Source organism: Tiliqua scincoides, chromosome 4 (assembly GCF_035046505.1).
Source record: "Tiliqua scincoides isolate rTilSci1 chromosome 4, rTilSci1.hap2, whole genome shotgun sequence".
Classification (NCBI taxonomy): domain Eukaryota; kingdom Metazoa; phylum Chordata; class Lepidosauria; order Squamata; family Scincidae; genus Tiliqua; species Tiliqua scincoides.
The window spans coordinates 59,060,333-59,073,863 of NC_089824.1; the positions used below are offsets into that span (position 1 = coordinate 59,060,333).

Sequence of the window (13,531 nt, forward strand, 5' to 3'; positions counted from 1 at the left end):
GAGGACGACGGCTACTACCAGTGTTCTGACAAGGCAATCGGAAAGAAACTTACCATAACCTGCCTAGTTAAAATATACCAAGCCCAGAGTGTGACCTGCCACATGTTTTAAGCAGATGACTTGTTGGAAAAGTCACATTGATATGGCAGCCATGAGTCCTGAGACATGCCAGACAAGGCAGTCTTAGCATGAATGATGAGGCCATTCAAAACTACCAATTTGGAGGTCCTCAACATTAAACATCGCCTCCATCAGCTCAAGTGGGGAGATTCCTAGACAGTAGGATCATTACTACACTTCTCTGTATTCTGAGTGTACTAAATTGAAATAAATATTTTATCATAGCTATTGTTTGAACTGAACTGTAAAGCAAAACTAATATAGTTAAGATTGAAGGATAATTTGAGAGCTTAAATTAGAATTGTTTACTTTCACAAATCAAGTTTGCACATACACAGAACCTTTTTTGGCATGTTTTTTTAAAAAAATCTTTATAATTTATTACAAATTTATTCTGCCTTTTCATCAAAATGTTCAAAGGGGACTCAACCCACATCATCAAAACATAAATTAAAATAAAAACGGACACACAGTTGTGACAAAAATGGGAGACAGTAAATAGATAACATCCAGGCGCAGATATGAGGCGACCCATTGGGGCCGCAGCGCCATTACCTGGGATAAGGGATCAAATGCTCCTTTACTGTGATGAGTTTCGGTTCATTCCTATCATAAACCTCAATAACAACCCATCTGAAGAGAGTGGGGGGGGGGGAAAATAATAATGGGAGAATAGAAGAAATGGAAGAAGGGGTCTTTCTACTCTTCCCTAGCACAATAACCCTGCTTGCCATTGGCAGCACTCTTCCTCTGGGCGCTGGGGTAGCATAGGATTGGACTTTTAAGCTCTATAGTTTAAATGTTTTACTCAGTTTTTCCATGCAAAGAAAGCTCAGAGTGGTTTATATATATATATAAGTCTAACAATCTAACCATTTTAGCTCCCTGGAAATAATTCAAACAAAAATTTTCTGATGGCACCAAATCTGTACCATACTTCTCCTATCCAGTTCCCAGCATAGGCGACCAAGCAAACAGAGCCTTCTCAGTTTCAGACCCAGACATAAATCCAGATTGAAGTGGATCAAAATAATCCATATGGGAAACACTTTATAAACTTTTTTTGTTGGCACATGGTATTTACATATTTTTATTATAATTAATAATAATATCTCCCAGAAAAACCTGGAGTTGCATTGCTGCCGTCACTTCATTGAGTTATTTGCAATTTATGTAGCAGTTGTACTAACAACAGAAACAGCTACAGATTGCTGTGCCAGTTACCTGTAAGCAAAATATATTTGGAAAAGCTCTGACGTGTTTGTCTATAATAGCACTGAGGGAACAGTTGTAGATTTGCTTGCCAAAAATCTACATACATAAAGAGTTTCCAAATAGGCCAATAAGTCATACGTTTCAATTTAACATGCCATTAAAAATGGCTCAACCATACAGATGGTCTGGGCAGCAGTGACCTGCCATGGAGGAAGCAGTGGACAAGCCTAGACTGGCATGTTGCTTCTAGTCTAATGAATTTCCTACATTAAGAGTGTTCCTTGTAATCATTTGAAATGTGGCAGGGAGTACTGTGTAGCCTGCAGAACACATCTTGCCAGAAGCTCAGGAGAACTTCAGCAAGTTTTGACTCATGATATGAGAGAGAGAGAGAGAGAGAGAGAGAGAGAGAGAGAGAGAGAGCATTTAAAAGTACGAGTATTACCTCCCTTCCTTCTTCCAGCCTGTGTGATTTTGCACCTGATTTAAATTGTCTTCTTTGATCAGTTCATTCCTATCATAAACCTCAATAACAACCCATCTGAAGAGAGCAGGGGGAAAATAATAATGGGAGAATAGAAGAAATGGAAGAAGGGGTCTTTCTACTCTTCCCAAGCACAATAGCCCTGCTTGAGATTTTCCTAAATGGATAGATTGATCTTGTTTATGATACATCTTCCAAAATCAGACATTTTGCATTGCTTTTGTCTACTTTCTTGCATGAGTGCAGCTTGCATGAATGGCAGGATCCTCTTAGGGCATCATGAAGTCCTGAGTCCTCCCCTCAGCATGTAGACATAGTAGTAATGTACAGGTATTGTGCCTGACTGTTATAGACATCAGCAGAGTACCTAAGAAGGTGATACTGATGCTGGTCATTTCTTCTGGTATCAAACTCAGATGGCTGGGTGTTAGTCAGTTTGGACATGCAACTACCACACAAAAATTAGGTCTTCGTTTCTACGTACATGGGGGCTCCCTAAATAAGTAATTAGGAGCCCAATCCTGTGGTCCGCGGCTTGGCTCTGTGCCACGGACCACAGCTGCAAACATGCCATAAGGCATGTTTGCGGGGCTCACCGCTGGGCTTCCACAGGTGCTAGCCCAGCGCTGGCCGCTGCTGAGCTAGTGCCAGGCGGTGGCCTAGGTTCCGCAGCTCGGCGGTCTCCTAGACCACCGGGCTGTGGAACGGGAGACCGGGGGGGGTGGGGGAGGTGTTCCAGGGAGGGGGGAGGCCGGCGGGGGTGGGCAGGAGGCGTGCCAGGGGGCGGGCGGGAGGCGTGTTGAGGGGAGGAAGAGAGGCGGATCCGTGGAGCTGTGCTTTGCAGGATCCTAGGCGCTCGTGCAGAACTGCGCGCCTTACACGAGCACCTTTACTTTAGTGCCAACCTTTTGGTCGGCGCTAAAGAGTGTAGCCCCATTGCAGGGCTGCTTCCCTTACTTGGGGGAAGGGGACAAACGTCCCCTTCTCCCGAAGAGTCTCCCACAGTAGCACGGGAGGTGCAGGATTTGGCGGCAGCCCTTTTTGATGCCGCTGAGCCTGGGTGCTCTGGGCAGCTCAGGATTGGGCTGTAAGTTTGTAAACTGAAATATATAAAAATATATTTTATGTGTATCAAAACAAAACAAAAGAGCCCTTTGAGCTTCTAGGACTTGTGTGAGCTTTTAGGACCTTTCAGAACACAGTGAACTTGTGTCATTGTCTGAGGAGGGGGAACTTGAAACTTTGCTGCTACTTTTTATTGGGGGAGAGGGTGAGGAGACATGCTCTTGCTGCCCAATCATAATTGTGCTACAGTCCTTCAATAATGAAGTAGAAGGTAAGTTTTGTCACTTACTCTTCAAATTCAATTTGCAAAACTGTATTATTACTTTTATGGGAATATGGTTATTTTTCTGCATAGTGAGTTTCAACCCATGTGCCGTGGCACATTGGTGTGCCGTGAAAGTGCTGAAGATGTGCTGTGGGAATTTGAAGTACAGGTTGAGCCTCAGTATTCGCATGGGTTCCAAGCACTCACGTGAATGGCAAAAAACGCACTATAGCAAATCAATTTTAAAAACGAAGTTTCTTTGCTCCTGTGATTTAAAAACAGCTTTGCTGACCTTTTTGATGTAAGATAAGAGTCATTAAGAAGACAATCCATCAATCAGTTGTCCTCCAAGCACTTGGAAAGGCACTTCACTCAGCCCCTCCCTTCACCAATGCAAAGTGATCACCTTTTTTTCATGTGCTTGGGGGAAGGGAGAGGTCGCATGGAGAAAGAAGGATTGATGGATTGTCAGCCAGCTGCCCTTTCTCTCTCCCATTAAGGAGCTATTGTTAAAGGACTGTTGAGTTTTTTAAACTGTTTTTAAAGGGGTGCCTTTCCCCCTTCTCCAGGGATCAGCACATTCCTTCTCATTTGCAGTGGCCATTCGTGTTGAGTCTAATCCGTATATAAAAAAATCTGTGTATAAATGGCTGGACCTGTATATCAGTTAAAAATAATTGAAAAACGTCCAGGTTTTGGGTTCTGTGGCTCTGTTTTTAGGCAACTGGCTGTAGGAACAAATTTTCTGTCCCTCTTCCTCAACTGGCTCTAAGGAGGATCTGAGAAGGAAGAGGGACAGATAATTTGTTACTACTGACAGTTGCCCTAGAAACAGAACCGCAGAACCTGGAAGAGTCTCCCAGAAGCCAGAAGTGACATTACAAGAGGTAAAAAGCATAGATGTCAGTGAGCTGCAATAAGAAAAACGTTGAAAATTTCTGGTCTAAACCTTTCACCCCAAAATATAGTTAGGTACCTGTTTGTCTGCTAATGAACAGGCCTAATTGATTTCTGAATTTGTTATCTCACTCTTAATGTGTGAGACAAATTATATGTTGTTGTCAAGGTGAAATATTGAGTCAGTACAATAAGTTCCTTAATGAGCTTTCTGTTCCCAGTAGAATTTTTAATTAAGGCTGGTACAGTCATGAGTGTTACAGAAAGATGCAGTGTCCAGGGCTGCTCATTTCCCTGAAATGCCTAGAGGTAATAAATAAGACTCCTCCTCAGAACACAATTTAGAACTGAGTTAAGTTGACCCCTCTCTCTCTCCCACCAGGACATACACAATATGTTTGTGAGGTTCGTAATAAAGGAAAACAGATGGTGTTTAAGGGAAGAAGAAAGTGTTTGTGTGGATGTTAAAAAATTAAATGATTAATGGCTGTTTTCCAGATGGTATATTTTCACGTTAGGAACATTAATGTGCAAGTATAGTCCACCTTGTCACTTCCCCTCCTTTTCTATCCCTCAGCTTTTAGTAACATTTATTTTTATTTCATTTAGGTATTTTGAGCAAAATCAAAATTTTCCTCAAATTTTCCTTAAAATATTTTCCTTAAAATATTTATTTCAGTATTTATTTCAGTGCAGTATTTTCCTTAAAATATTTATTTCAACCTTGATCACTCTCAAACAAATTAAAATGTCAAGGAGTAGACAGTAAAATAGAGTCAGTGCATCTGAGGACTTCCAACCTGGCCCAGTGGGCATCAGAGAGAACTGGACCATTGTCAACAAGGTCCCTTAGCCTCTTGAGGGGCATGTCTCCTGTGTTTTTCCTGTTGTTGTTTTGGCTTGCCCTTTTCCCAGGAGGGAGTTTGAAGACATCCACGATTCCTACCAGACAGATGTGTGAGCTTCTCAGAAGCAGCAGGAGGCAGTGCTCTGTAAAAATCTCTGATTTTGTAGTATAGAAAACATCATTCGGCACTTAGAGAACCTTGAATTATGGAAGCTACATACTGTAGTTGATATAGATTCAAAGCCTTAATTCAAGCAACAGAATTGTTCTCTATTGGGCATTAGGGAAAAAGTAGAACTGGATATAGGACTATTTTATTCATGTCTTAAAATTATGTATTTTTAATCTTAAAAATTAGGTAATGTGCACTTAAGAGTGGTAACTGATTTTTTTGTAGAGATGTCTAGAATCTATAATTTGAGTTCCCAAGAAGATAAAGAGATGAGCGCTTTAAACAAGTGTAGTACAGGCTGTGTTCAGTACTCTTACAATATAATTAGAGTTTATTATTGTGAAGAGATGTTTTCTGTCTTGAATGTAAAGGATGCCACCAACAGAGTTGCATACATTTTATATCATTATGTTATAATTGCAAAAAGTGCAACTCTGAAAAGGTATTTATTCAAGTTTGTCCAGTTAGAAAATTCTCAATCAAAATTCAAATTTCTAAAGTAAGAGAATAAAAACTGAAGATGTAACTAGCTGTGGCTATTGAAAGTTGTTTAAAGACCCATTCGGGGTGAGTGACACTTACTTAATAGTAAATTTACTAGTGGCCTCACTTACTAGGAAGGTGTTGAAAGTTACAGTTTCATCTCCACCAAAACTAAAGATAAGGTGTGAGTCCTTAAAAATAGATGACTTTACTTTTCATTAGAAATGAATTTTACTCAGGATAACACAGAAAAATGGTTGAATTTGACTGAATATTGTAATTAAAATGATAAAGGTATGTTATCAGCCAACCATTTTGGTGACATTTTGGCCATGCAAATAACCTTGGCACACTTTTCATATAGGATTCAGGGTTTTATTTGAATACACATGATATATCTTGTTGCTTTCCTTACAAAACAATTTTTAAATCTATACAGTCAAGATCACAGTGCATAAGAAGTGATACAGTGTTTGGGCTGCAAACACTGTAGTTACAAAGCTTATACAGATGGGGCCTCTTTATCCGTGGATTCAGCATCCACAGGTTTACCTCACTTTGGATGCTGAAACCAGATAACCCCACTGAAGACCTTACAGACACAACCAGAACCTCGTTCTATTCATGTCTGGGAGGTTTTCTGAACCTTGGAGAGACCATGTGTGACCCCTCTGAGGCTCAAAATGGTGCCCAGAACCTTTTTTGTTGGCTTCCAGTTTTTGTGAAACCTGGAAGTCACCAGGAAAAGGCTTCAGGCAGCATTCTGAGCCTCAGAGAGGCTGCGCACAGACTCTCCGAGGCTCAGAACAGCTCTGGATGCAACCAAAGCAAAACTCCAATTGTGTTCGGAGCTCAGGTGGGCTCCAAAAAACGTGGATTTTGTTATCTGTGGTTTTTGGTATCCACAGGGGTGTGTGTGTCCAGGAAAGGAATCCCCACAGGTAAGCGGGCTCCACCTATAGTTGCACAAGTCTTATAGCCCAATTCTACCTTACTCGTAATACTGCCCACACCCGCTATTTCAGCCTTGCCATCGAAGCATACACTGCGTCCTGGGAGGGATGCTTGGGGGTAAGCTCTCACTGCCCCACTGGGTCTACACGGACCTGTACAAGCTACAGTATATAGCTGGCACAAGACTGAGTTGACCTGGGAAGGAGGATTGGATATCAGTGGTGGTACTGCCTCTGACTCTTCCCCCTTACTGACCTCAATCTGCTTTTCTCTCCGCCCTGATCTCTGCCCCATTCTGACCATTTCTCCCATGTTGATTTACTGGCATTGGGGGCCATGGAGAGTCCGCTGGTGCACTGCTGCCGCCCAGCTGCATGAATTGCTGTATCTCATTTTGCAATAGCCATAAAGCATCTTACTCTGCTGGAACACTAGTTCCTACAGCACAAGACTCGATTAGGATTGGACTGTTTGTCAACCATGGAAAAACAATCTTCAGTATCTAGTGTCCATGTGGCACAGATGATGCCCCTCCTCTCACATTGAGTGTGTGGAAATTTACAGTGGCTATTTGGGACTATGAGGATTTACCATCATCAGTACATTGCTATTCTGGTTTGTGGGTTTTTTCTGATCCACTAGGATCCCCTTGGTTTCTGAAACAGCACTAGCAGCTCCCATCACCCAAAAGTGAACATAAGAACATAAGAAGAGCCCTACTGGATCAGGCCAAAGGCCTATCTAGTCCAGCTTCCTGTATCTCACAGTGGACCACCAAATGTCCCAGGGAGCACACAAGACAACAGACACAACCTGAGTCCCAGTGCCCTCCCCTGCATCTGGCAATCAGAGGCAGCCTGCCTCTTAAACCAAGAGCTTGCACATACCTACTATGACTTGTGTCATACATGTGTCTACACACTTGTGCCTACACGTGTCAAAAATGAGTTGTATTCATGTGATAGAATTTAGGACTGAATTTTAGCAAGCCCAGGATTAAGTCTGTCTGATGTCAGTGAAGCTGTATGATTGTGTAGCTTGATACTATGATTTGGGCTTGACATTAGCAACCTGAAAATGATTTCTACTTAAAGTTAGATGATGATGAAGTTGTGATCCGAAGGCATTTTGAAGGAAGAGCCTATTGTCAGGGGAAATTGGTTCTGTTGTGGTTGGTCAAGTTACACACATTTGCAGACTGAACTTTAGTGGGTTTTACCTATCCCAAGTTACTCCATTGTTTCTCTTTTTTTTCTTTTTCCAGGTGGCTGTTCATTTGATGAGCCTTTTACCTCATGTGGATATAGTCAGTCTAATGATGATGATCTAAATTGGGATCAAGTAAACACACTGATAAAGCCTTCATCGGATCCATGGATGCCAACAGGTTGTTTTCACTTTATTTATTTATTTATATTTTTTAAGCATACATGATAAGGGACCTACTGCTAGACCAGTGTTTCCCAAACTTTTTAGCACCAGGACCCACTTTTTAAAAAGACAATCTGTTGCAACCCACTAGAGAATATTTTATTTATTAATAATAATTATAATAATTAATATTAATAATTAATATTAATACTTTATAAATCATTAATTAATAATAATCGGGATCCTGTGCTCCCAAAGCTGTTATATATTTTACATATAGTTTGGGTGAGTAGACATTTGCTAGACTCTCCCTTGAAACAGACTTCACGGACTGTTCCTGCAAACTTTTACAGTCTTTCCAGGGTATCCAGAAGGCAGAACTGGAGAGCAAGATGTGCAGTTAGGGACTTAAGAATATAAGAACAGCCCCACTGGATCAGGCCATAGGCCCATCTAATCCAGCTTCCTGTATCTCACAGCGGCCCACCAAATGCCCCAGGGAGCACACCAGATAACAAGAGACCTCATCCTGGTGCCCTCCCTTGCATTGGCATTCTGACATAACCCATTTCTAAAATCAGGAGGTTGCACATACACATCATGGCTTGTACCCCGTAATGGATTTTTCCTCCAGAAACTTGTCCAATCCCCTTTTAAAGGCGTCCACGCCAGACGCCATCACCACATCCTGTGGCATGGAGTTCCACAGACCAACCACACGCTGAGTAAAGAAATATTTTCTTTTGTCTGTTCTAATTCTCCCAACACTCAATTTTAGTGGATGTCCCCTGGTTCTGGTGTTATGTGAGAGTGTAAAGAGTATCTCTCTATCCACCCCCTGCATAATTTTGTATGTCTCAATCATGTCCCCGCTGAGGCACTTCTTTTCTAGGCTGAAGAGGCCCAAACGCCGTAGCCTTTCCTCATAAGGAAGGTGCCCCAGCCCAGTAATCATCTTAGTCACTCTCTTTTGCACCTTTTCCATTTCCACTATGTCTTTTTTGAGATGCGGCGACCAGAACTGGACACAATACTCCAGGTAACTTCCAGGTCAAGCAAAAGTCTGGGTTCACAGGTAATCAGTGGCATACCAATAACTAGAGAAAATTGGAAAGTATAACATTTTAATTTCAGTGTTTGAAGATTATCTCATACCTACTAACAAGTGACTTCTGCAAACCGGAAAAGGTTGTTTACAACATTTAAAAAAAAAATGTTTTATGAAACTTTTTGCAACTTTTAGCAAACTGTGGGCTTGCGACCCACAGTTTGGGAAATACTGTGCTAGACTTTTTTTCCCAGGTTGTACTGTTGCTTGTGAAACATGCGGGACATGTATCAGGCATATGTATATACATCTGGAGGTGGGAGACACTGTTACAAGTTTCTCTCTCTCTCTCTCCTGGAATTTTTTTTTTTTTAAATGATGCCATCATAAGTTACATATCATGTCCTAAATATTAAAAAGGTCAATTATATACAAGCTGAAAAGGAATATGAGATTTTAGTGGGTGAATATTGTTAGAATGGTATTTAGACTAAAGAATATTTTTCCCTTTGTGTAACTGAGAGATTCCAATTACAATATCAATATGATTCTCTGTGGAATATGAGAGAGAACATTAGAAGGATAGGGATGGAAAAGGTGGTTTCTTAAATACAAATAGCAGCTCTGGGGAGGGGAGGGCAAAATTTTCAAGCCCCCCCTTCGCAGCTGCAGTCCACTATATAGCAGCTATTTACATTTTAAAAACAAACTCAGTCCTCAACCATGCTATTCATGCATGTCTTTTCTAGTTTGGCCCATATGTATTCTGACACTTAAACAAAGACTGGTAACAGTAGGGGTGAATCTTCATTTTGCCACTCAGCATTCCATTCCTCTCATAGTCACTGGTCGGTTCAGTAGTCATGATAATTTTAGTCTGAGAAACATCATTGAAATCAGCATGTGAATCTCTTTAGAGTTCATTCAAGATTGTACAAGGTCAAGTGAAACACATTGCATTATGTTTTCCTAGGTAATAAAATCTGTGATCCCACCTTACAAACTACTAAATAATTCTAAATTTATCTCCTGGGAGAGGTATAATTTTATTTACTTATGGTTTAACTACACCAATCAATATTTTAACATACAAAATTGCATAGTTTTTACTCAGTGGGAAGCATGATTTGTAACAGCCAGTTTGGGTTTTGCAGAACACTAATCAAATCTGTCCAAGATCTTACAGATGTTATGAGAAAGAAAACATCTCTCATGTGTCTTCCAGAATGATTCAAGTATAAATATTCCAGAGGGATAACTGTGTTGCAGTGCAGTCTTGTGCATGCTTACTGTGAAGTAAGTCCGTTCTGTTCAATGAGGCTTATTCTTAGGTATGTACAGGATTGTAGCTTTATGGCCCAATCCTATTTGGCTGCATAGTGTGGCTGTATGTTTTGGTGGGGGGGGGGAGGCGTTCTGATGGTTCAGGAGAGGTAAAGAAAAGACTGCTTTACTTATTTCCCAGTAAGTCACCTGGCTTCCAATGGTCTCCTTAGACCTGCACTAGCTATTTAGGAGAGTAAACCCTAGATTTGCAGTTTAGGAGAGCAAATCCTAAATTTACAAGGAGAGTCAGGGGGCATGTCAGGTCAGGAAAAGGGGGATAGGATCTTGGCACTTGCTTCTCCTCCTGCTCCTAGCTTGACCTGCTCACCTTCCTGAACTTCCCACAAACCTTCCTTCTTCCATAACACCACTGACTTACTGGCAGCAGCACGGGTTGGAGGAGATTCAGTGGCCTGCTGTCACTCATGCACAGTCTCCACCATTTGCCCTGGCAGCCAAGGCCTGGAAAACAATGGAATAGCCCCTGAGGCATCTGTGAAATATAGGAACCTGGACTGGATGGGTCCTTGGCCTGATGGGTCCTTGGCCTGAGCAGGGCGGTTTTTCTTATGTGAAGTGTAGCATCTATCTCTGTATATAGTAGACAATTTGTTTCTATATATTGTCCTACAGGAATTCATCATCATCATCCTTAAACCTTTATTGGCATTAAAAACAATTATTGACAATAATAGCAGTAATAACAAACAAAGCCAACATAGTGACTATATACCAGAGAGAAAATCACAACAGGGAGATAACAGAGGAAAAACAGAAGGGGAATAAAAAAGCGATGTAAAGTCAGGCAGGGAATTTTAACTTGGAAACAGCAGAAAGATAATCTGCTACAGCATTGGTGATAGCCACAGAGCTATCACTTAATAGGACAGATAAAGGATCTGCAGAAAGACCAGAAAAAGAAGATAAGATGGGGATCAGGTGTGTGTCTCAAAGTGAATGATGGGCTGGACAGCAAAGCAGTATATGAGCCACTGTGTCCGGTTCTAGAGAACAAAAAGGGCATAGTCTGCAGTCATGTGGGATCTTGGAGAATCTGCCAGAATGAACAGCTGAAGGAAAGATGTTAAATCTCGCTAACATAAACGCTCTCCTCTTAATAGGATCAATCAACTTACTAAAATAATTAAAAGAGCAACCAAGTGAAGGGAGAAGGCCAAAAAACTGAGGGGAACAGATAAGGTTAAGACTGGAAAAAAATTGAATGGATTCAGATTCCCAGAGTTTGGATTTAATGATTGAATGGGCCCTATGGACATTGATATCGGCGAGATATTCTGGGGACAAACCCAGTGATGAAAGCTTGAGATCGATAAGATGGAACCACCTAGAGAGATATGGGTCCTTTAATAGGTCTTCCAAAAGGGACTCAGAGTGGGTGTTTAAATGTAATCGAAGCCAAAATTTAAAAGTAAGGGACCACGCGATAGTAGAAGGGAGGTGGATCCCTAGCTCAAGCATGAGAGTGGATAATCTAATTAAACTGGGGACTCCCAGAATAAGGAAAGAGGCAGCGACTTTATCCAAATCATTGTTCGCAGCCTCTATCCAAATAGGAACACCATACAGTAATTGAGAAAGAATTTTGGTTTTGAAAATGTGAAGAGCAGCAGGGACGTACTGGTTGCCACTAGAATAATGAAAGCGGGCAATCGCATTTAGGTGTAATGATGATAAGGAGATAATAGATTTCCTGTGAGGGAGCCAGGTGCGACGAAAATGGAAAGGAATCCCTAGATATTTAAAGGTTTGGACTTGCTGAAAAGAAAGGTACCTATCTTCCAGGGGGATGGGACCCAGGATTTAGCAAAAACTAAAATTTTAGTTTTCTCCAAATTAATTGTTAAATCATTAGATAAACAATAATCATGAAAGGAAGACAGCAAGTGATGGAGGCCCAATCTTGTAATGGATAGGACTGTGTCATCTGCATAAAGAAGAATAGGGAGAGGAACACCATTGAGTCAGGGAGCGGAGTTCTGACCACTAGAAAGGTCAGACTAGGTAGGTCAGCCAAAAATAAATTAAAAAGGAGAGGGGCGAGTATGCAGCCTTGGCATACTCCTTTGTCAATGGAAATTTTGTCCGAAGTAGAACCCCGACCATCCAGCCGAACCCTACAAAAATTAAATGAGATGGCGGATTAGAAAAAGTAGGTGGGGATCTATCCCAAAGCTGGCCAGTTTATTCCACAACATGGCCCTATTGATGGAATCAAACTCTCTGCGGAGGTCTATAAAAGCCGCGAAGAGTTTGGCGCCATGGCGGACAGAATACTTCTCGGCCAGATAAGAGAACAGAAAGGCGTGATCTACGGTAGAAGCACCAGGTTGGAAACCAATTTGTTCTCTGCCCGGAAGGTCTTTAGAGAGAGCCCAAGATGATAGCCTAGTAAGTAAGTATTTAGCATAAAGCTTCCCAATAAAGGAAAGGAGGCTGATTGGACGATAATTTCCCAGGTGGGAAGGGTCACCCTTCTTAAAGATAGGGACAAGAGTTGAAGAAAGCAAGGAAACAGGAAAAAGACCAGAATGATTGATTAGGGTGAAAAAGTTAGATAGAGGTTCTGACCAGCAGAGAGGGCTACTAATTAAAATTTCACACAGAATGTTGTCGGGGCCGGGAGCTTTCCCGGGTTTCAGGGTATTAATCAACCCCACCACCTCGTCTGGAGTAACGGGTGGCCATTCTGGTAGATTTGAGGGGTTAGAAATAGAGGGTTCACAAGGATCAGTAGCAGAGAAAATTTCCAAAAAATGGGCTACCCAGAAGGGCGGGGAAATAGGGGAGGGTACGTTGCTAAAAGAAAACGAGTTAGAGTGGGTGACCAGGGACCAGAAAGATTTATGGTCATTGAATAAGATTGCCTCATGAAGACGAAGCCATTTGTGCTGGGCAAAAACGTGTGTTTTTTTCCTCCAAAAGAATCTGGCAACATTTCCTCAAATGAAAATAGAATCTTAAGGAATCAAGGGAAGGGTTACTGCGCACTAGAAGGAAAGACTGCCTGACTCGAGCCTTAGCTAACCAACACTCCGAATCAAACCAGGTAGGGACACGATTAGCAGAGTGAGGGGGAAGACAAGCTCTGAGAGATTGGGTTAATGATTCGGAGAGAGAGTCATAGGTTAGGATAACAGTAGAAGGCAAGTCAGTCTCTGCCAACAAGCGACTTGGATTAATAGACTCATCCAATCTAGTCCAATGATGATAAGCCTCCTCAGTCCTAGCGGACCATTTAATACGGGATGGAGGCTGGCATACAA

General features: G+C 41.7%; 1 protein-coding gene across 1 annotated transcript in view; it reads left to right on the forward strand.

Moving 5' to 3' along the window:
• The window catches only part of PTPRM (protein tyrosine phosphatase receptor type M), a 544,564-nt gene that overhangs the window by 124,746 nt on the left and 406,287 nt on the right, over positions 1 to 13,531 (forward strand). The window contains exon 2 of the mRNA XM_066626178.1: positions 7,767 to 7,889. Coding sequence (XP_066482275.1) covers positions 7,767 to 7,889 — 123 coding nt within the window. The remainder of the gene's footprint in view (positions 1 to 7,766; positions 7,890 to 13,531) is intronic.